Source organism: Metopolophium dirhodum, chromosome 1 (genome assembly GCF_019925205.1).
Source record: "Metopolophium dirhodum isolate CAU chromosome 1, ASM1992520v1, whole genome shotgun sequence".
Classification (NCBI taxonomy): domain Eukaryota; kingdom Metazoa; phylum Arthropoda; class Insecta; order Hemiptera; family Aphididae; genus Metopolophium; species Metopolophium dirhodum.
In genome coordinates, this window is record NC_083560.1 from 76,707,722 (window position 1) to 76,733,728 (window position 26,007).

Consider the following 26,007-nt stretch of genomic DNA (forward strand, 5'->3'; position numbering starts at 1 on the left):
CTACGGTCTGCATTTTCGAGTATATCACTCTGTACGATCAACTTTAAAATATATAATTTAATACTATTTTACAAAAAAAAAAAAATATATAAATATTATATATTAAATTGCTCATGATTTCGATCCATAGTTTTGAAAACAAGCTGTTTAACAATTTATTGTCACAGACTTGACCGAAATTTTCAAAACAAAAAGAAAACTCGATTTTGTTTTGTATTTTTAAATAAATATATTAAATAATGTTAAATAATATTTGAATACGTTTAGTTATCGTACACGATAATTCATCGTATTATGTAAGAATAAAGTTAAGCAATGTAGTTACTTATTTTCATCTAAATACGTACATGATAATCCATCTTAATAGGAACACATGTGAATTTTTAATTTTTTTTTTTTTATTTATCAAATCATTCTTATTTAATATTTCCTAAAATTAGTATACATAAACTTGTCAACAGTGGTGAAGCGTCATAGGAGACAAAGAGACAACGTTTCCCTACTTAGAAATTAGAACACAGGACAAATAAATAATTATTATTTTGTTTTATAAAATATTTAAAAATGTAAATTTGATTTTATATTATAAAATATATGATGTATGTTTCAGTATTTGTTGAAATCGGTTTTTTGTTGTACCTAGTGTTGTACAGTTATAGAATTCTTAAAATAGATACGGTCGTGCGTACGAGCTAGCGAAACGGGTTATTCCAAATATGGTATTTTATCTAAATCTAATAGACGCTGCGATGCAACGTCTCGCAAATATGAGCGCGCGGGTACAGAGGGAATGCTTATGTGAGTGGTGTTTAATTATGTAAACTATGAGACACGTCTCGCCGTTCGTAATTACCTCAGTCCTCAATATTAATTATTATCGATGTCGCCGTCGCATTGTGACGCAATCGTGATAGGTACGTCGTACGTGTTTCTTAATATTTACTGTTTTATATTGTAATTTGTCCTCGTGGACCATGAGCTGATGATTTGACTAATGCCATTTTTAACAATGGAATTATTAACTTCTTATACTTATGAGTATTTTAAAATTGTAAATTTTTTATACATCTTAAAATACTCATAACTTGCCTAATGAGCCATGTGTATTACATAATTTACATTATACATTACATTGTATACCTACAACACGTAACAAGGACATATTATTTTTTTATTTTAATTAATTTTTTTTTTTCGTAATTGCTATTTTATGTTGATTTTTTAAGTGTTTTAGTGGTTTTTGAACTTTTGATGAGTGATACTCAAATTTACGCAGTTTTACCAACTATTAGATACATACATTTTGTAAAGGAAATTGATAGCTGTTTGAAAATATAAACATTTTTTGCTTTCAGTTTCAACAGTAATTTACAAAAATGGTTTTCTTTAAATAAATATATTGTAGATATTATTGTGAAAACCTCGGCACGCTAAATTCGTGTTTCATCCCACTGTGTGTCGTGTCGTTCTTCGTATATATTATATATAAATTACTTTATTCACAATAATATCATCAAATATACTTAGTAATATCATAGGCTGACTGACCGTCTTGCTAAGAATCGTTTTTCTTATATCATTGAATTCAAATTTAACACCATCCGTTACAGCGACCACTTGTAACCTACAGTCAGTGTTGGGTAAATTACTTTTATAAAAAGTAATGAAATTACGTTACTTGTTAGGCACTTCAAATATTTTTATTTAAATATTACATTTGCGTTAACTAAAATTATTTTTATCGTTACATTACTTTAAAATTAATGAAGTAGTGCGTTACAAATAACGTTACTTTTTTCACCATTGATTACAGTTATCATTTTTTTTAACCATATTCATTCCACATGAATCAATTATTATCTATACCTATATTTTACAATCATAGGCCTAGTGATAATAGACCTATAATTATGTACAAATCAGGGCTTGAAATCGATTTCAAAATCGATTTTAAATATCGATAAAAATCGTTAAAAATTTTTTAAAAAATCAAAAGTAATATCGAAATCATTAATGCTGGTTAATGATTTCCAAAATTTATATTAAAATTGAAAAAAGTTGAAATCGATAATTTATATCAATATCGAAATCATATCATAATAATATCGATTTTAAAGAAATTACAAAAAACATTTAATTTAAAATTAAAAAGTATACAGGCATACAGCCATCAGGTCTATTTATATTTTATATTGTTAATAGGCACACGCATTGATATATTGGGTTATAAGTTATAGCATTGACTATTATATACTTACATAATGACCATATTGCGTATTATGCACAATAGTAATAACTAATTACTATACTCCGCGCCACGAGAGAATGCATACGGCGGCCCACCAAAACACGTTCTTTTTCGCGCATCCCCACCACTTTACCAGCACGATCGCCACCCGTCGGAGCTCTACGGAGCACATCGATTTTGTCGGCAGGTGTGTACACTGCGATTACAACAACAAACATTTTTTCATCACGTCGTTAGTCGTTTACCGATTTTCGTTTATCAACGTTTCCTATTTTGCGCCCGTTTTTTTGTTTTTTACTTGCCAATTTTACATTTTTAACTCTGTCAATACAATGGACGAAGACTGTGGATCCATCAACATTTCACCGATGAAAAGAAATCCTCGTGGAAAAGTAAGATTTTTAAAACATTTATTTAATAGGATGTCAGCGCACTGTTTTTTTTGTCTCTGGCCCATGCGCAACATAGGCAAAACATATTTACGCAGAATCATTTTTTTTAATGTTTTTGTGTAATTTTAGAGTAAATCACCTATTACAAAAACGATATAGAATAATATTTTTGAGGGTATGACACATCGATTTACCTTAATATAGTTTTAAATCAATTTAAACATTATTTACATGTACTTTTTTTTTGAAGTCGTATACAAAGTAAAATAACAATGAAATATAAAAATGATATGTCATACTAAAAAAATCTCGAAAATGTAATAATTATAATACAAATAATCATTAGAATTAGTTATTCGAATATATTATATGAAAATATTTACTTTTCATTTTTTTTTCAATATGTTTTTTTAATGTTCAATAAATTTTTATTTTTTAGTTTGTTGGTTCTCGACAGAAATTGATGATCGTAAACCTTTACAAGACTAAAATGGCTAAGCAAGACAATGCAGACGGCCCAAAATTAAAAGCGAAGGAGATTATTAAGCAAATATCCGAAGAGAGTGGTATAGGGCAAAGGACAGTGAGTGTTACTCTATCGGAATACCGAAATAAAGGCAGTGTATCATCACCTAACAAAACCAAAATCCGACCAACTGTTACGGAAAAAGTTGATGATTTTGACCAAAATGCCATTAGGAAAAAAGTACACGAGTTTTGGCACAGGCGAGAAATTCCAACTTTAAAGAAAATTTTAACTACGGTCAACGAAGATACAACATTACCAAATTTTTCCGAAACAACATTACGTAGACTTTTAAAACATCTCAATTTTGAGTATGTTCGAAAATCTCGTAATAGCGCTCTTATTGAACGAATTGATATTGTGTGTTGGCGTCGAAGGTACTTGGAGTCCATAAAAGAATACCGTCAGTTAGGTAGACCCATCTATTATCTGGACGAGACATGGGTGAATGCTGGTGAAACCACATCGAAAACATGGGTCGATAAAACTGTGAAGTCACCACGAGACGCATTCCTAAGAGGATTAACGACTGGACAAAAGGAACCGTCCGGTAAAGGAAAACGTCTCATCGTGGTACACATAGGTTCATCTGACGGCTTTGTTGTTGGTGGATTATTATGTTTTGAATCGAAAAAAAATACAGACGATTACCACGATGAGATGAACGGTGATACCTTTTATGACTGGTTCGCCAACATTTTACCGCTACTTCGTGAAAATGCCGTTATAGTCATGGACAACGCGTCGTATCATTCTGTGAAGAAGCACACGTTTCCAGTAAGATCTTGGAAAAAACAAGACATCATTGATTGGTTGACAGATAAAGGCGAGGTAATAGATAAACCAATGGTCAAGGAACAACTGTTGGATCGAGCGCAAATTTTAAAATCACAGTATAATGAATATGTGATAGACGAATTGGCGAAATCTGCAAATAAAACTGTGTTACGCCTACCCCCGTATCACTGTGAATTAAATCCAATAGAACTTGCGTGGGCGTCGGTGAAAAATTATGTTAGAATGAACAATCGTACTTATAAAATTAATGACGTTAAGAAATTATTAGAAGAAGGAGTCGAACGGGTTACGCCCGATATGTGGAAGAACTTTGTTGGCCATATCATTAAGGTAGAAGATAAATTCTGGGAGGTAGATTTTATATCCAACGAATTGTTAGATGCTGAAGTAACACCACACGTTCTAACAATTACGGGTGACACGTCTGATTCATATTCCGATTCCGATTAAATTAATATAATATTTTTAATTTTGTATTTTTGTATTATGTATTTGTATATATTATATATTTTTATTTGTATTATGTATTTATATGCACTGACAATAAATGATTAATTTGTAATTTTGTTATGTTTAATTATTTGCGATTTTGATAAAAGAAAATACCAAAAAAATAGGTCTTGATTTTTGGTATACAAACATAAATTGAATGGTACCAGGTAAATAATACTACAGGTAAATAATAATAAAAATTATACGAATATAAGTAAATAATAATAAAAATTATACGAATATAAGTAAATAATAATAATAATAATAATATTTATACGTAAATACGCGACACGGCTCGTGTTTCTATTGTGTTACTTGAACCGCTGTATGCAGAGACCAGTTGCCGCATGGTGGGGACATTTGGCCTCGAGACAGCGGAGCGCAGTCATTTGGATGCGCGTGCCGTATGCATTCTCTCGTGGCGCGGAGTATAGTAATAATTAATAACTTGTGTCTAATATTTTGTTTTCTTGAAAGTTAAAATAGAATCTTTACAATATAGTGTACCTACATAATATTATAGGATAAAATGAATCAGCGTTCGACAGGCGATAGTTGTTGTTATTGCAAGTTTTATTTCCATACACACATTTAACTTATTATTAAGTAAAATGCTTGGAAAAATAATTTTTCCATTATCGTACATTATTTATTCCGTATATAGATATTTTGTATTATGGAGGTAAGATAATAATATCTTAGTGCGTGGCGCGTATGTTGTTAAGTTTAAACCAATAACCTAAAATACTAAAATAGTTTTAATAATTTAATTTGCTACGCGTCGTCAATCTCAATCATTACATTTTGTCGATTTGACTGTTCAGTTTGCTGAAGCTTGCCGTGTATGCCGCTCATGCCCGGTTATTAGTTATCACGTTGTAAAATTGTCATATTATATAATTTTAAATGGGTAGACCTCAAACTAATCCCGTGAAAAAATTATTTTTTTCTTACAATATTGACAAAAATGAGTCCGTATGTAAGATTGAAGGTAAAATTGAAAAAGCATAACAATCTATTGGGTAATATCTTTAATTTTGGTGGCTCTTAAGTGTTTTGTTATTAAAAAAGTCTAAACACTAGGTAAACGTTAGATCTTGGGCATTATTATTTAAATTTTAAATGGTTGCGACCAGGCCCGTATTAACAAATATTGCCGCCAGGGGCTAACCTTCATTTTACATTTTTGACCATTTCAATATTTTGCCGCCCCTAAACCTAATTTTTATACTGCCGCCAGGGGCAATTGCTCCTCCGAGCCCTCCCTTAAATACGGGCCTGGTTGCGACAGAAATTTAATTGATAAAGTTAATCAATATCAGAATCTAAAATCTAATCTAAATTTCACATTGATTGAAATGTAAAAGTAATAAAGAATAATCAAAAATGTATAGTTAAAGTTCATAAATTGAAAATATTTCAGTGACATTGAAATAATAATAGTATAAATTTGATATTTAAATTTTAAAATGTAATCTAAAATTGAAAAAAAGAAAATTATATTTAAAATCAAAATCATAATATAATGAAATCGATATATTATTTTTAAATCAAAATCAAAAAATACTAAAATTGATATATTATTTTTAAATTGAAATCGAAAAAAACTAAAATCGATAAATTATTTTTAAATTTAAATCAAAAAGAACTAAAATCGATAAGCAAAATTGAAATTAAAATCGAAAAATTTTATTTCGATTTCAAGCCCTGGTACAAATGTACAATCATCTCACCTTTATGGTTATGTGTATAAGTCATAAGTCATAAATCATAATTTTTATTAATAATTACATTTTATTTTTAAACCGAACTCTTTTCTTTCTGATTATAAAGTAATAACATTAATTCCTGGAATGTTTAATAATATTGTCAACTATTATCGGAATCGAAAATAAATATAATTGATTTTTAATTTTTCTAGAATAACCTATCGGCTTGTTTTTGTAATACATTCAAAACTATTATTTTAAGAACGTGGAAAATAACGCGTTAATGTGTTACTTCGTAGAAATTACGTCATTTAAAAAGTAATTATGCTGCAATTGCATTATTTTCAGTAAAACGTCATAAAGTTACTGCTGTGTTACTGAAAAACTAATTGCGTTACAGTAATTTGTAATTTGAGTTTTGTTACTATACCCAATACTGCCTACAGTCTGTACAGCAGAGTTACGCCTACTTGCCTACCTTTTCTAATATTATTATAATTACATTATTATGTCTACATTTATGTATTTATTGATATTTTAATTACATGTAAAAACATGTAGTAGACCACATAATATAGCGTATTGGATTCAGTTTTATAGGACTCAGCCTAGACTTGCATTAAAATTAAAATAATGCTGGTACATTAGTTTGAGACGCATGGCGGATTAAAAGGCTTTAATGTTAGTACTTTTTCATACTAAACAATTTATAAATGGTATTTAATTAATTTTTATACTAACTAATACACCAAATTATTATTATAATTTGTTTAGTTAAACTATACAAGTTGCTCTATGCTTTAGAACTCCAAACATAAAAAATATTGTTCAAAGAGTTGAATATTTGAACTCAAACCCTAAAATTGCTCTCCTGGACTATTTCATAAAAACGATTTAGAACATTTTCTTAATGGACCAACAATTTATTTCATAATGACGAGTATCGAAAAAAAATGAATGGTTCAATTTGAAGGATTACATCTATCCGGAAATATTGGATATCTGCGATTTTATCAGTTTGAAAATATTATTGCTAACCTTGTCTTTTTCACGGAGAATCGTGTAGGCAATATAACACACAAGATACGCGAACAAATTGTATTTTATTTATGTGTAATAAATGCGTAGGTGCACTTTATTTCGGAATTCGATTTTATTAATTTTAATACGAATGTAAAATGATTGAATTTAAGTTTCTGAATTGTTTTTGTAATGATTAGTTTTCTTTTGCCTGACATCACTTTTTGAAAACGTAACCAAGCATTATTTATCAATCTTTATGATGTCTACCATGTTATTCGGTTTAAAATAAAATAAGTTACTAAGTTTTTTTCGTGGGGAATCGTGTAAGCAACATGCCAACATTACCACGTTGTACGCCAATAAATTGTATTTTATTTGTGTGTAATAAACGCATAGTTGCACATTATTTCGGAACACAATGTTAATAATTTTAATACGGATGAAAAATTATTGAATATTAGTTTTTGAATTGACTTTAAAATGATTCATGTTTTTTTTCAAAGCAACCTGTATAAGCTGGCTTATTAATTATTATTATGAGTGAACTACACCTATTGGTTATTACCCATATCGAGGTACTAAATACTAATATTTACCAATTTAAAGGTAAGATTATTATCAAGGGCACCGTTTACAGTGTACGATTCTCTATATTGTGTTGAATTTAGTTTAATATATTAAAATTTATTTTTTCGGCATATTTTCACTCATTTTTTTTGATATGAACAAGTGTTTTAAAAAATGTAAACGGGTAGTGCGGCCAAAAACGGATGTACAAAAAAAAAGAAAATCGCTCAAGAATTGCAAACATTGAAAAATAAACAACATTTTCTCACAGAAAAACTTTTAGTCACTAATGACATTGTTTTAAAAATTGACGAAGAAACTGTAGGCCAAGCTAAAAACTATCTATGGCTTATTTACAAAAAACATGGACTAACAGTTAGCAATTTTGGAGATATAGTATCAACTATGACAAAAAAAGAATACCTACCAAAATGTCTTTTAAAATCATTGAATAATGAGTATAGAAGCATTAAACATGTTCGTGCAATAGAGTGGGGTCTGGTTAATGAATCAACAGCACTACAGCAGTAAATATTTTACAAGAAACTGAAAATATTATAGTTCAATCAACTAGACTATGGTTACACCAGTGTGGATTTATTGGCGCTTCACCCGATGGTCACTAGGTATATTATGATGATTGATGGTCAATAGGTGAAAATGATAATGTTGAAGTGAAGTGTCCGTATAAATATAGAAAATATAAATTATCTGATGCAGTACCTGTAGAACAGTCATATATAATTTCCAATCTGTAAAGATACAAATTGGTCAAAAACCTTTAACATTATTAAATCATTTTATTTAGAACATTATTATCCATACATTTTAGGAAAAAATGAATAGTTATTAAGTAAGAATATGTATATAGGTAATAGAAACAGAAATGTTTGTTTCATAATAATCATTAAAATATCAACAGTAACTAAATATTACACAAATTAATAAATAAGTTGTGCTTCTATACTTTACTTTTAATAATTATTACAATTGATTATATATTTTTATCTTGAATTTTTTAATTAAAGGAAATTTTTAATTAGCGAGAGCAGAAACCACTTTAAAAATACAATCACGTCGAGGCAAGAAGCAATAATAATGTAGGAATATGATTTATAATCGTATAACATTTAATTGTACGTACGTTCAACATGTATTCGAGCGATAGTTTCAATTAAATACATTTGTTCTTTAGTAAATTGTGGTGTATTAAGAAAGGGTGGTATATTTAGATGGACCCCAGTTTGCAAAATATCTCTAATCAAGAACCCTTTGTCGGCTAAATAATAATAATTATTATTAAATCCAATAGCAACCATTTATAAACAAACATTTCCATCGTCAAAATCCCTATTTGAGAACCTCCCCGGTTTGAACCTCTTATTTACATTTTTCACGACAAAATGCAGCATATCTTCTTCCCTGAGGTCTAATCTATCTCTGTGCTAAAGTTCTTCGCAAGTGGATGAACGGTTTTGGAATGCATAAAGGACATAGCTATGTACAAAATGTTTTCATCTTTTATTTGTAATTCACAATACCAAATATATGATTTTATAATTTAATTTTATAATTTACTAGAACAAGAAATTTAAAAAACACCAACTCATTTTTAATCTCTCTTTTGAGGCAGTCCTAAGTCTATATAATGAAGAGGGAAGGATTTTGAGTTGTAAAAAATAGGAGCCGTTTGGGAATTTACCGTTTTGAATAACCGTGGCCAAATGGCCTTTGTAAACTCTCTTGGGTCTATAGTATTGAAATACTGGGTACCCGATGAGCGACGAGTACATGTAAACTCTCTTAAGTTTGTAATAACTTCGTTTATATATAATGTCATTATAAAGGAGTTTGTAATTTGCACCATCATAATTCATAAGTAGGTACATATTATATCTCTGTATTCAATTATTTGTCGATTATTTGATGATCATTATCCTGGCTAATTGACGGACGATAAATTATTATTTATAATGTTAAGACTTTATTAATTGTAGAGCACAAAAATACATACTTACAAATGTATTGTTTTTTATTTGTAATTTTTTTTTACCATCGCTCGAACGACGAACATGTGAAATTTTGAACCAGATTGCACACAGTTAGCGCTTATCAATTATTATTTATCAATTATCAAATACTATCAATAATGAATTCATTCGATGGGTTAATCGAAAAATAACTCGGTAGTTTTTCAAACTATCGATAGACAATCGATAGTCAAAACTAGTCGGTTGCGCCCATCACTAATGTTAATTAATTCTTTTGAAATTCTGGTTTAAGCGTCAGAATATTGTAATGATAAATTATTGATAAAAAAAACCAATAATTTTTTAGTTTAAAAAATGGTACTTTTGGCACGCTAAATTTGTGTTTCATCCCACCGTGCGACATAGACAGTTGTTAATCCCCTAAGTATATTATATTAATTTGTCATGCATAGATGTACATCATTTTCACAAGCAAGTGGTAATTTGAGTTATAATAACAGTCATTATACAGTAAAATATATTCATGGCTCAGCTCAGAACTTAAAATTCAATAATTATACATTCGAATTGAAATTAATAAAATTGAATACCAAAATAATGTTACTTACGCGTATACTACAAACATACGAAATACAATTTATTCGCGTTCAATGTGGTAATATTGGCTACACGATTCTCCGCGACACTGACCTGCTGCTACTAATTTTTTTTTTTTAAAGAAATAAAATCGTTATCATCGTATTTTTCTGACTAGATGAAAATTTTAGCTATCTATATTAATTTATCTATAGATATTTTTATGTATAGACATTTATTTAATATTACAGTATAATATACATTTTTACATTTTGTGATTGAAAACCATAGTTATTATTATTATTTTGTATGGTGTCTATGAGCAACACCAGAAACACTTAAAACATAAAAAGGTATAACATGTATAAAATTAAAATATGGTCAACAGTGATAAAACTCAAAAATATATAAACACATTAATAAATACAATTACATTATTAACATAAAATAGACAAGATGAGGTTCCCCATATTGTATATATGTAGGGGTCATGCTATAGCTCCAAAATCATGTTCTTCATCCATTCCACCGTTTCATCCTTTATCAATGCGGGGAGTGTAAAATATTGTCCGACCAATTGAAAAATAAAAACAAGTTGGTAAATAATTAATAGTAACATTTTTTACTTTTAATTAAATTGTATTTATTTTTAGGAGTACCTACTTGTTTAAGTTTTTAAATTTGATTATATATTTTTTGGTTTGAATAAACAATAATTTAAACATTTACATATAGGTATATTATAAAGTATTATAGTAAGACCTTTTTGGGGTCAAAATCATAAGTGTGCGGTTTTTGGATACAATAATTAAAATAATTGAGCGGTTTTGTCTTGTATTTTACCGCAAGTGTAAGGTTTTAGTATTCAACGATATAAATATAATATAGTAGGTATAGAATTATATTAGGTACTATATCTAAGTACCAATCAAGATGGTGTTGGGAATCTTGATTACCGGTAAAATAACACAAATAAATGTGGCTATCGATAGTCGGTTTTCGGTTATCAAATCTTTAACGGTTATCAGTTTTAGACCCGGTTAATATTTTATAGATTAAAATGAAAAAATAAAGGAAGGGACTTAGATTTTATTTAAGCAGGGTATAGATTATCAACAATAAAGAGAGATAGAGCCATCATTGTGCCACTTCATTATATTTATCTAAACTTTAATAACGTATAACTATAATCGTACAAGTTTATATTTTTTTGTAAGAAATACACAGAAAAATATTCTGTTCAGAAAATACAACACACAATGTTGATAATAAGTTGTTGGTTCATCAACCACACATATATGAAACAATAATTCGCCATTTGTCGTAAACTCAGGATATAGGTCAAATTATAGTTTTTATATTTGATCACCTGCAGAATAAAAAACTAGTATGAAACTTATTAACACGGCTCTACGGTCTGCATTTTCGAGTATATCACTCTGTACGATCAACTTTAAAATATATAATTTAATACTATTTTACAAAAAAAAAAAAATATATAAATATTATATATTAAATTGCTCATGATTTCGATCCATAGTTTTGAAAACAAGCTGTTTAACAATTTATTGTCACAGACTTGACCGAAATTTTCAAAACAAAAAGAAAACTCGATTTTGTTTTGTATTTTTAAATAAATATATTAAATAATGTTAAATAATATTTGAATACGTTTAGTTATCGTACACGATAATTCATCGTATTATGTAAGAATAAAGTTAAGCAATGTAGTTACTTATTTTCATCTAAATACGTACATGATAATCCATCTTAATAGGAACACATGTGAATTTTTAATTTTTTTTTTTTTATTTATCAAATCATTCTTATTTAATATTTCCTAAAATTAGTATACATAAACTTGTCAACAGTGGTGAAGCGTCATAGGAGACAAAGAGACAACGTTTCCCTACTTAGAAATTAGAACACAGGACAAATAAATAATTATTATTTTGTTTTATAAAATATTTAAAAATGTAAATTTGATTTTATATTATAAAATATATGATGTATGTTTCAGTATTTGTTGAAATCGGTTTTTTGTTGTACCTAGTGTTGTACAGTTATAGAATTCTTAAAATAGATACGGTCGTGCGTACGAGCTAGCGAAACGGGTTATTCCAAATATGGTATTTTATCTAAATCTAATAGACGCTGCGATGCAACGTCTCGCAAATATGAGCGCGCGGGTACAGAGGGAATGCTTATGTGAGTGGTGTTTAATTATGTAAACTATGAGACACGTCTCGCCGTTCGTAATTACCTCAGTCCTCAATATTAATTATTATCGATGTCGCCGTCGCATTGTGACGCAATCGTGATAGGTACGTCGTACGTGTTTCTTAATATTTACTGTTTTATATTGTAATTTGTCCTCGTGGACCATGAGCTGATGATTTGACTAATGCCATTTTTAACAATGGAATTATTAACTTCTTATACTTATGAGTATTTTAAAATTGTAAATTTTTTATACATCTTAAAATACTCATAACTTGCCTAATGAGCCATGTGTATTACATAATTTACATTATACATTACATTGTATACCTACAACACGTAACAAGGACATATTATTTTTTTATTTTAATTAATTTTTTTTTTTCGTAATTGCTATTTTATGTTGATTTTTTAAGTGTTTTAGTGGTTTTTGAACTTTTGATGAGTGATACTCAAATTTACGCAGTTTTACCAACTATTAGATACATACATTTTGTAAAGGAAATTGATAGCTGTTTGAAAATATAAACATTTTTTGCTTTCAGTTTCAACAGTAATTTACAAAAATGGTTTTCTTTAAATAAATATATTGTAGATATTATTGTGAAAACCTCGGCACGCTAAATTCGTGTTTCATCCCACTGTGTGTCGTGTCGTTCTTCGTATATATTATATATAAATTACTTTATTCACAATAATATCATCAAATATACTTAGTAATATCATAGGCTGACTGACCGTCTTGCTAAGAATCGTTTTTCTTATATCATTGAATTCAAATTTAACACCATCCGTTACAGCGACCACTTGTAACCTACAGTCAGTGTTGGGTAAATTTTACATTTTATTTTATTTAAATATTACATTTGCGTTAACTAAAATTATTTTTATCGTTACATTACTTTAAAATTAATGAAGTAGTGCGTTACAAATAACGTTACTTTTTTCATCATTGATTACAGTTATCATTTTTTTTAACCATATTCATTCCACATGAATCAATTATTATCTATACCTATATTTTACAATCATAGGCCTAGTGATAATAGACCTATAATTATGTACAAATGTACAATCATCTCACCTTTATGGTTATGTGTATAAGTCATAAGTCATAAATCATAATTTTTATTAATAATTACATTTTATTTTTAAACCGAACTCTTTTCTTTCTGATTATAAAGTAATAACATTAATTCCTGGAATGTTTAATAATATTGTCAACTATTATCGGAATCGAAAATAAATATAATTGATTTTTAATTTTTCTAGAATAACCTATCGGCTTGTTTTTGTAATACATTCAAAACTATTATTTTAAGAACGTGGAAAATAACGCGTTAATGTGTTACTTCGTAGAAATTACGTCATTTAAAAAGTAATTATGCTGCAATTGCATTATTTTCAGTAAAACGTCATAAAGTTACTGCTGTGTTACTGAAAAACTAATTGCGTTACAGTAATTTGTAATTTGAGTTTTGTTACTATACCCAATACTGCCTACAGTCTGTACAGCAGAGTTACGCCTACTTGCCTACCTTTTCTAATATTATTATAATTACATTATTATGTCTACATTTATGTATTTATTGATATTTTAATTACATGTAAAACATGTAGTAGACCACATAATATAGCGTATTGGATTCAGTTTTATAGGACTCAGCCTAGACTTGCATTAAAATTAAAATAATGCTGGTACATTAGTTTGAGACGCATGGCGGATTAAAAGGCTTTAATGTTAGTACTTTTTCATACTAAACAATTTATAAATGGTATTTAATTAATTTTTATACTAACTAATACACCAAATTATTATTATAATTTGTTTAGTTAAACTATACAAGTTGCTCTATGCTTTAGAACTCCAAACATAAAAAATATTGTTCAAAGAGTTGAATATTTGAACTCAAACCCTAAAATTGCTCTCCTGGACTATTTCATAAAAACGATTTAGAACATTTTCTTAATGGACCAACAATTTATTTCATAATGACGAGTATCGAAAAAAAATGAATGGTTCAATTTGAAGGATTACATCTATCCGGAAATATTGGATATCTGCGATTTTATCAGTTTGAAAATATTATTGCTAACCTTGTCTTTTTCACGGAGAATCGTGTAGGCAATATAACACACAAGATACGCGAACAAATTGTATTTTATTTATGTGTAATAAATGCGTAGGTGCACTTTATTTCGGAATTCGATTTTATTAATTTTAATACGAATGTAAAATGATTGAATTTAAGTTTCTGAATTGTTTTTGTAATGATTAGTTTTCTTTTGCCTGACATCACTTTTTGAAAACGTAACCAAGCATTATTTATCAATCTTTATGATGTCTACCATGTTATTCGGTTTAAAATAAAATAAGTTACTAAGTTTTTTTCGTGGGGAATCGTGTAAGCAACATGCCAACATTACCACGTTGTACGCCAATAAATTGTATTTTATTTGTGTGTAATAAACGCATAGTTGCACATTATTTCGGAACACAATGTTAATAATTTTAATACGGATGAAAAATTATTGAATATTAGTTTTTGAATTGACTTTAAAATGATTCATGTTTTTTTTCAAAGCAACCTGTATAAGCTGGCTTATTAATTATTATTATGAGTGAACTACACCTATTGGTTATTACCCATATCGAGGTACTAAATACTAATATTTACCAATTTAAAGGTAAGATTATTATCAAGGGCACCGTTTACAGTGTACGATTCTCTATATTGTGTTGAATTTAGTTTAATATATTAAAATTTATTTTTTCGGCATATTTTCACTCATTTTTTTTGATATGAACAAGTGTTTTAAAAAATGTAAACGGGTAGTGCGGCCAAAAACGGATGTACAAAAAAAAAGAAAATCGCTCAAGAATTGCAAACATTGAAAAATAAACAACATTTTCTCACAGAAAAACTTTTAGTCACTAATGACATTGTTTTAAAAATTGACGAAGAAACTGTAGGCCAAGCTAAAAACTATCTATGGCTTATTTACAAAAAACATGGACTAACAGTTAGCAATTTTGGAGATATAGTATCAACTATGACAAAAAAAGGATACCTACCAAAATGTCTTTTAAAATCATTGAATAATGAGTATAGAAGCATTAAACATGTTCGTGCAATAGAGTGGGGTCTGGTTAATGAATCAACAGCACTACAGCAGTAAATATTTTACAAGAAACTGAAAATATTATAGTTCAATCAACTAGACTATGGTTACACCAGTGTGGATTTATTGGCGCTTCACCCGATGGTCACTAGGTATATTATGATGATTGATGGTCAATAGGTGAAAATGATAATGTTGAAGTGAAGTGTCCGTATAAATATAGAAAATATAAATTATCTGATGCAGTACCTGTAGAACAGTCATATATAATTTCCAATCTGTAAAGATACAAATTGGTCAAAAACCTTTAACATTATTAAATCATTTTATTTAGAACATTATTATCCATACATTTTAGGAAAAAATGAATAGTTATTAAGTAAGAATATGTATATAGGTAATAGAAACAGAAATGTTTGTTTCATAATAATCATTAAAATATCAACAGTAACTAAATATTACACAAATTAATAAATAAGTTGTGCTTCTATACTTTACTTTTAATAATTATTACAATTGATTATATATTTTTATCTTGAATTTTTTAATTAAAGGAAATTTTTAATTAGCGAGAGCAGAAACCACTTTAAAAATACAATCACGTCGAGGCAAGAAGCAATAATAATGTAGGAATATGATTTATAATCGTATAACATTTAATTGTACGTACGTTCAACATGTATTCGAGCGATAGTTTCAATTAAATACATTTGTTCTTTAGTAAATTGTGGTGTATTAAGAAAGGGTGGTATATTTAGATGGACCCCAGTTTGCAAAATATCTCTAATCAAGAACCCTTTGTCGGCTAAATAATAATAATTATTATTAAACCCAATAGCAACCATTTATAAACAAACATTTCCATCGTCAAAATCCCTATTTGAGAACCTCCCCGGTTTGAACCTCTTATTTACATTTTTCACGACAAAATGCAGCATATCTTCTTCCCTGAGGTCTAATCTATCTCTGTGCTAAAGTTCTTCGCAAGCGGATGAACGGTTTTGGAATGCATAAAGGACATAGCTATGTACAAAATGTTTTCATCTTTTATTTGTAATTCACAATACCAAATATATGATTTTATAATTTAATTTTATAATTTACTAGAACAAGAAATTTAAAAAACACCAACTCATTTTTAATCTCTCTTTTGAGGCAGTCCTAAGTCTATATAATGAAGAGGGAAGGATTTTGAGTTGTAAAAAATAGGAGCCGTTTGGGAATTTACCGTTTTGAATAACCGTGGCCAAATGGCCTTTGTAAACTCTCTTGGGTCTATAGTATTGAAATACTGGGTACCCGATGAGCGACGAGTACATGTAAACTCTCTTAAGTTTGTAATAACTTCGTTTATATATAATGTCATTATAAAGGAGTTTGTAATTTGCACCATCATAATTCATAAGTAGGTACATATTATATCTCTGTATTCAATTATTTGTCGATTATTTGATGATCATTATCCTGGCTAATTGACGGACGATAAATTATTATTTATAATGTTAAGACTTTATTAATTGTAGAGCACAAAAATACATACTTACAAATGTATTGTTTTTTATTTGTAATTTTTTTTTACCATCGCTCGAACGACGAACATGTGAAATTTTGAACCAGATTGCACACAGTTAGCGCTTATCAATTATTATTTATCAATTATCAAATACTATCAATAATGAATTCATTCGATGGGTTAATCGAAAAATAACTCGGTAGTTTTTCAAACTATCGATAGACAATCGATAGTCAAAACTAGTCGGTTGCGCCCATCACTAATGTTAATTAATTCTTTTGAAATTCTGGTTTAAGCGTCAGAATATTGTAATGATAAATTATTGATAAAAAAAACCAATAATTTTTTAGTTTAAAAAATGGTACTTTTGGCACGCTAAATTTGTGTTTCATCCCACCGTGCGACATAGACAGTTGTTAATCCCCTAAGTATATTATATTAATTTGTCATGCATAGATGTACATCATTTTCACAAGCAAGTGGTAATTTGAGTTATAATAACAGTCATTATACAGTAAAATATATTCATGGCTCAGCTCAGAACTTAAAATTCAATAATTATACATTCGAATTGAAATTAATAAAATTGAATACCAAAATAATGTTACTTACGCGTATACTACAAACATACGAAATACAATTTATTCGCGTTCAATGTGGTAATATTGGCTACACGATTCTCCGCGACACTGACCTGCTGCTACTAATTTTTTTTTTTAAAGAAATAAAATCGTTATCATCGTATTTTTCTGACTAGATGAAAATTTTAGCTATCTATATTAATTTATCTATAGATATTTTTATGTATAGACATTTATTTAATATTACAGTATAATATACATTTTTACATTTTGTGATTGAAAACCATAGTTATTATTATTATTTTGTATGGTGTCTATGAGCAACACCAGAAACACTTAAAACATAAAAAGGTATAACATGTATAAAATTAAAATATGGTCAACAGTGATAAAACTCAAAAATATATAAACACATTAATAAATACAATTACATTATTAACATAAAATAGACAAGATGAGGTTCCCCATATTGTATATATGTAGGGGTCATGCTATAGCTCCAAAATCATGTTCTTCATCCATTCCACCGTTTCATCCTTTATCAATGCGGGGAGTGTAAAATATTGTCCGACCAATTGAAAAATAAAAACAAGTTGGTAAATAATTAATAGTAACATTTTTTACTTTTAATTAAATTGTATTTATTTTTAGGAGTACCTACTTGTTTAAGTTTTTAAATTTGATTATATATTTTTTGGTTTGAATAAACAATAATTTAAACATTTACATATAGGTATATTATAAAGTATTATAGTAAGACCTTTTTGGGGTCAAAATCATAAGTGTGCGGTTTTTGGATACAATAATTAAAATAATTGAGCGGTTTTGTCTTGTATTTTACCGCAAGTGTAAGGTTTTAGTATTCAACGATATAAATATAATATAGTAGGTATAGAATTATATTAGGTACTATATCTAAGTACCAATCAAGATGGTGTTGGGAATCTTGATTACCGGTAAAATAACACTAATAAATGTGGCTATCGATAGTCGGTTTTCGGTTATCAAATCTTTAACGGTTATCAGTTTTAGACCCGGTTAATATTTTATAGATTAAAATGAAAAAATAAAGGAAGGGACTTAGATTTTATTTAAGCAGGGTATAGATTATCAACAATAAAGAGAGATAGAGCCATCATTGTGCCACTTCATTATATTTATCTAAACTTTAATAACGTATAACTATAATCGTACAAGTTTATATTTTTTTGTAAGAAATACACAGAAAAATATTCTGTTCAGAAAATACAACACACAATGTTGATAATAAGTTGTTGGTTCATCAACCACACATATATGAAACAATAATTCGCCATTTGTCGTAAACTCAGGATATAGGTCAAATTATAGTTTTTATATTTGATCACCTGCAGAATAAAAAACTAGTATGAAACTTATTAACACGGCTCTACGGTCTGCATTTTCGAGTATATCACTCTGTACGATCAACTTTAAAATATATAATTTAATACTATTTTACAAAAAAAAAAAAATATATAAATATTATATATTAAATTGCTCATGATTTCGATCCATAGTTTTGAAAACAAGCTGTTTAACAATTTATTGTCACAGACTTGACCGAAATTTTCAAAACAAAAAGAAAACTCGATTTTGTTTTGTATTTTTAAATAAATATATTAAATAATGTTAAATAATATTTGAATACGTTTAGTTATCGTACACGATAATTCATCGTATTATGTAAGAATAAAGTTAAGCAATGTAGTTACTTATTTTCATCTAAATACGTACATGATAATCCATCTTAATAGGAACACATGTGAATTTTTAATTTTTTTTTTTTTATTTATCAAATCATTCTTATTTAATATTTCCTAAAATTAGTATACATAAACTTGTCAACAGTGGTGAAGCGTCATAGGAGACAAAGAGACAACGTTTCCCTACTTAGAAATTAGAACACAGGACAAATAAATAATTATTATTTTGTTTTATAAAATATTTAAAAATGTAAATTTGATTTTATATTATAAAATATATGATGTATGTTTCAGTATTTGTTGAAATCGGTTTTTTGTTGTACCTAGTGTTGTACAGTTATAGAATTCTTAAAATAGATACGGTCGTGCGTACGAGCTAGCGAAACGGGTTATTCCAAATATGGTATTTTATCTAAATCTAATAGACGCTGCGATGCAACGTCTCGCAAATATGAGCGCGCGGGTACAGAGGGAATGCTTATGTGAGTGGTGTTTAATTATGTAAACTATGAGACACGTCTCGCCGTTCGTAATTACCTCAGTCCTCAATATTAATTATTATCGATGTCGCCGTCGCATTGTGACGCAATCGTGATAGGTACGTCGTACGTGTTTCTTAATATTTACTGTTTTATATTGTAATTTGTCCTCGTGGACCATGAGCTGATGATTTGACTAATGCCATTTTTAACAATGGAATTATTAACTTCTTATACTTATGAGTATTTTAAAATTGTAAATTTTTTATACATCTTAAAATACTCATAACTTGCCTAATGAGCCATGTGTATTACATAATTTACATTATACATTACATTGTATACCTACAACACGTAACAAGGACATATTATTTTTTTATTTTAATTAATTTTTTTTTTTCGTAATTGCTATTTTATGTTGATTTTTTAAGTGTTTTAGTGGTTTTTGAACTTTTGATGAGTGATACTTAAATTTACGCAGTTTTACCAACTATTAGATACATACATATTGTAAAGGAAATTGATAGCTGTTTGAAAATATAAACATTTTTTGCTTTCAGTTTCAACAGTAATTTACAAAAATGGTTTTCTTTAAATAAATATATTGTAGATATTATTGTGAAAACCTCGGCACGCTAAATTCGTGTTTCATCCCACTGTGTGTCGTGTCGTTCTTCGTATATATTATATATAAATTACTTTATTCACAATAATATCATCAAATATACTTAGTAATATCATAGGCTGACTGACCGTCTTGCTAAGAATCGTTTTTCTTATATCATTGAATTCAAATTTAACACCATCCGTTACAGCGACCACTTGTAACCTACAGTCAGTGTTGGGTAAATTTTACATTTTATTTTATTTAAATATTACATTTGCGTTAACTAAAATTATTTTTATCGTTACATTACTTTAAAATTAATGAAGTAGTGCGTTACAAATAACGTTACTTTTTTCATCATTGATTACAGTTATCATTTTTTTTAACCATATTCATTCCACATGAATCAATTATTATCTATACCTATATTTTACAATCATAGGCCTAGTGATAATAGACCTATAATTATGTACAAATGTACAATCATCTCACCTTTATGGTTATGTGTATAAGTCATAAGTCATAAATCATAATTTTTATTAATAATTACATTTTATTTTTAAACCGAACTCTTTTCTTTCTGATTATAAAGTAATAACATTAATTCCTGGAATGTTTAATAATATTGTCAACTATTATCGGAATCGAAAATAAATATAATTGATTTTTAATTTTTCTAGAATAACCTATCGGCTTGTTTTTGTAATACATTCAAAACTATTATTTTAAGAACGTGGAAAATAACGCGTTAATGTGTTACTTCGTAGAAATTACGTCATTTAAAAAGTAATTATGCTGCAATTGCATTATTTTCAGTAAAACGTCATAAAGTTACTGCTGTGTTACTGAAAAACTAATTGCGTTACAGTAATTTGTAATTTGAGTTTTGTTACTATACCCAATACTGCCTACAGTCTGTACAGCAGAGTTACGCCTACTTGCCTACCTTTTCTAATATTATTATAATTACATTATTATGTCTACATTTATGTATTTATTGATATTTTAATTACATGTAAAAACATGTAGTAGACCACATAATATAGCGTATTGGATTCAGTTTTATAGGACTCAGCCTAGACTTGCATTAAAATTAAAATAATGCTGGTACATTAGTTTGAGACGCATGGCGGATTAAAAGGCTTTAATGTTAGTACTTTTTCATACTAAACAATTTATAAATGGTATTTAATTAATTTTTATACTAACTAATACACCAAATTATTATTATAATTTGTTTAGTTAAACTATACAAGTTGCTCTATGCTTTAGAACTCCAAACATAAAAAATATTGTTCAAAGAGTTGAATATTTGAACTCAAACCCTAAAATTGCTCTCCTGGACTATTTCATAAAAACGATTTAGAACATTTTCTTAATGGACCAACAATTTATTTCATAATGACGAGTATCGAAAAAAAATGAATGGTTCAATTTGAAGGATTACATCTATCCGGAAATATTGGATATCTGCGATTTTATCAGTTTGAAAATATTATTGCTAACCTTGTCTTTTTCACGGAGAATCGTGTAGGCAATATAACACACAAGATACGCGAACAAATTGTATTTTATTTATGTGTAATAAATGCGTAGGTGCACTTTATTTCGGAATTCGATTTTATTAATTTTAATACGAATGTAAAATGATTGAATTTAAGTTTCTGAATTGTTTTTGTAATGATTAGTTTTCTTTTGCCTGACATCACTTTTTGAAAACGTAACCAAGCATTATTTATCAATCTTTATGATGTCTACCATGTTATTCGGTTTAAAATAAAATAAGTTACTAAGTTTTTTTCGTGGGGAATCGTGTAAGCAACATGCCAACATTACCACGTTGTACGCCAATAAATTGTATTTTATTTGTGTGTAATAAACGCATAGTTGCACATTATTTCGGAACACAATGTTAATAATTTTAATACGGATGAAAAATTATTGAATATTAGTTTTTGAATTGACTTTAAAATGATTCATGTTTTTTTTTCAAAGCAACCTGTATAAGCTGGCTTATTAATTATTATTATGAGTGAACTACACCTATTGGTTATTACCCATATCGAGGTACTAAATACTAATATTTACCAATTTAAAGGTAAGATTATTATCAAGGGCACCGTTTACAGTGTACGATTCTCTATATTGTGTTGAATTTAGTTTAATATATTAAAATTTATTTTTTCGGCATATTTTCACTCATTTTTTTTGATATGAACAAGTGTTTTAAAAAATGTAAACGGGTAGTGCGGCCAAAAACGGATGTACAAAAAAAAAGAAAATCGCTCAAGAATTGCAAACATTGAAAAATAAACAACATTTTCTCACAGAAAAACTTTTAGTCACTAATGACATTGTTTTAAAAATTGACGAAGAAACTGTAGGCCAAGCTAAAAACTATCTATGGCTTATTTACAAAAAACATGGACTAACAGTTAGCAATTTTGGAGATATAGTATCAACTATGACAAAAAAAGGATACCTACCAAAATGTCTTTTAAAATCATTGAATAATGAGTATAGAAGCATTAAACATGTTCGTGCAATAGAGTGGGGTCTGGTTAATGAATCAACAGCACTACAGCAGTAAATATTTTACAAGAAACTGAAAATATTATAGTTCAATCAACTAGACTATGGTTACACCAGTGTGGATTTATTGGCGCTTCACCCGATGGTCACTAGGTATATTATGATGATTGATGGTCAATAGGTGAAAATGATAATGTTGAAGTGAAGTGTCCGTATAAATATAGAAAATATAAATTATCTGATGCAGTACCTGTAGAACAGTCATATATAATTTCCAATCTGTAAAGATACAAATTGGTCAAAAACCTTTAACATTATTAAATCATTTTATTTAGAACATTATTATCCATACATTTTAGGAAAAAATGAATAGTTATTAAGTAAGAATATGTATATAGGTAATAGAAACAGAAATGTTTGTTTCATAATAATCATTAAAATATCAACAGTAACTAAATATTACACAAATTAATAAATAAGTTGTGCTTCTATACTTTACTTTTAATAATTATTACAATTGATTATATATTTTTATCTTGAATTTTTTAATTAAAGGAAATTTTTAATTAGCGAGAGCAGAAACCACTTTAAAAATACAATCACGTCGAGGCAAGAAGCAATAATAATGTAGGAATATGATTTATAATCGTATAACATTTAATTGTACGTACGTTCAACATGTATTCGAGCGATAGTTTCAATTAAATACATTTGTTCTTTAGTAAATTGTGGTGTATTAAGAAAGGGTGGTATATTTAGATGGACCCCAGTTTGCAAAATATCTCTAATCAAGAACCCTTTGTCGGCTAAATAATAATAATTATTATTAAATCCAATAGCAACCATTTATAAACAAACATTTCCATCGTCAAAATCCCTATTTGAGAACCTCCCCGGTTTGAACCTCTTATTTACATTTTTCACGACAAAATGCAGCATATCTTCTTCCCTGAGGTCTAATCTATCTCTGTGCTAAAGTTCTTCGCAAGTGGATGAACGGTTTTGGAATGCATAAAGGACATAGCTATGTACAAAATGTTTTCATCTTTTATTTGTAATTCACAATACCAAATATATGATTTTATAATTTAATTTTATAATTTACTAGAACAAGAAATTTAAAAAACACCAACTCATTTTTAATCTCTCTTTTGAGGCAGTCCTAAGTCTATATAATGAAGAGGGAAGGATTTTGAGTTGTAAAAAATAGGAGCCGTTTGGGAATTTACCGTTTTGAATAACCGTGGCCAAATGGCCTTTGTAAACTCTCTTGGGTCTATAGTATTGAAATACTGGGTACCCGATGAGCGACGAGTACATGTAAACTCTCTTAAGTTTGTAATAACTTCGTTTATATATAATGTCATTATAAAGGAGTTTGTAATTTGCACCATCATAATTCATAAGTAGGTACATATTATATCTCTGTATTCAATTATTTGTCGATTATTTGATGATCATTATCCTGGCTAATTGACGGACGATAAATTATTATTTATAATGTTAAGACTTTATTAATTGTAGAGCACAAAAATACATACTTACAAATGTATTGTTTTTTATTTGTAATTTTTTTTTACCATCGCTCGAACGACGAACATGTGAAATTTTGAACCAGATTGCACACAGTTAGCGCTTATCAATTATTATTTATCAATTATCAAATACTATCAATAATGAATTCATTCGATGGGTTAATCGAAAAATAACTCGGTAGTTTTTCAAACTATCGATAGACAATCGATAGTCAAAACTAGTCGGTTGCGCCCATCACTAATGTTAATTAATTCTTTTGAAATTCTGGTTTAAGCGTCAGAATATTGTAATGATAAATTATTGATAAAAAAAACCAATAATTTTTTAGTTTAAAAAATGGTACTTTTGGCACGCTAAATTTGTGTTTCATCCCACCGTGCGACATAGACAGTTGTTAATCCCCTAAGTATATTATATTAATTTGTCATGCATAGATGTACATCATTTTCACAAGCAAGTGGTAATTTGAGTTATAATAACAGTCATTATACAGTAAAATATATTCATGGCTCAGCTCAGAACTTAAAATTCAATAATTATACATTCGAATTGAAATTAATAAAATTGAATACCAAAATAATGTTACTTACGCGTATACTACAAACATACGAAATACAATTTATTCGCGTTCAATGTGGTAATATTGGCTACACGATTCTCCGCGACACTGACCTGCTGCTACTAATTTTTTTTTTTTAAAGAAATAAAATCGTTATCATCGTATTTTTCTGACTAGATGAAAATTTTAGCTATCTATATTAATTTATCTATAGATATTTTTATGTATAGACATTTATTTAATATTACAGTATAATATACATTTTTACATTTTGTGATTGAAAACCATAGTTATTATTATTATTTTGTATGGTGTCTATGAGCAACACCAGAAACACTTAAAACATAAAAAGGTATAACATGTATAAAATTAAAATATGGTCAACAGTGATAAAACTCAAAAATATATAAACACATTAATAAATACAATTACATTATTAACATAAAATAGACAAGATGAGGTTCCCCATATTGTATATATGTAGGGGTCATGCTATAGCTCCAAAGTCATGTTCTTCATCCATTCCACCGTTTCATCCTTTATCAATGCGGGGAGTGTAAAATATTGTCCGACCAATTGAAAAATAAAAACAAGTTGGTAAATAATTAATAGTAACATTTTTTACTTTTAATTAAATTGTATTTATTTTTAGGAGTACCTACTTGTTTAAGTTTTTAAATTTGATTATATATTTTTTGGTTTGAATAAACAATAATTTAAACATTTACATATAGGTATATTATAAAGTATTATAGTAAGACCTTTTTGGGGTCAAAATCATAAGTGTGCGGTTTTTGGATACAATAATTAA

At 28.1% G+C, this 26,007-nt stretch overlaps 1 protein-coding gene across 1 annotated transcript; it reads left to right on the forward strand.

Moving 5' to 3' along the window:
- Positions 1-2,330: 2,330 nt before the first annotated feature.
- LOC132936851 (uncharacterized) lies at positions 2,331-4,527 on the forward strand. The gene is made up of 2 exons (XM_061003638.1): positions 2,331-2,640; positions 3,080-4,527. Exons 1-2 carry the CDS (start codon positions 2,581-2,583, stop codon positions 4,412-4,414), a joined length of 1,395 nt encoding a protein of 464 aa, XP_060859621.1. The 5' UTR covers positions 2,331-2,580; the 3' UTR covers positions 4,415-4,527.
- Positions 4,528-26,007: the final 21,480 nt, after the last annotated feature.

What these genes read in the sequence shown, in the direction of transcription:
- LOC132936851 (XM_061003638.1), top strand. Translation starts at nt 2,581, where the DNA reads ATGGACGAAGACTGTGGATCCATCAACATTTCACCGATGAAAAGAAAT. An exon ending in AAAGAAATCCTCGTGGAAAA is followed by an intron (nt 2,641 to 3,079) that starts GTAAGATTTTTA and finishes TTTATTTTTTAG; the next exon opens with TTTGTTGGTTCTCGACAGAA.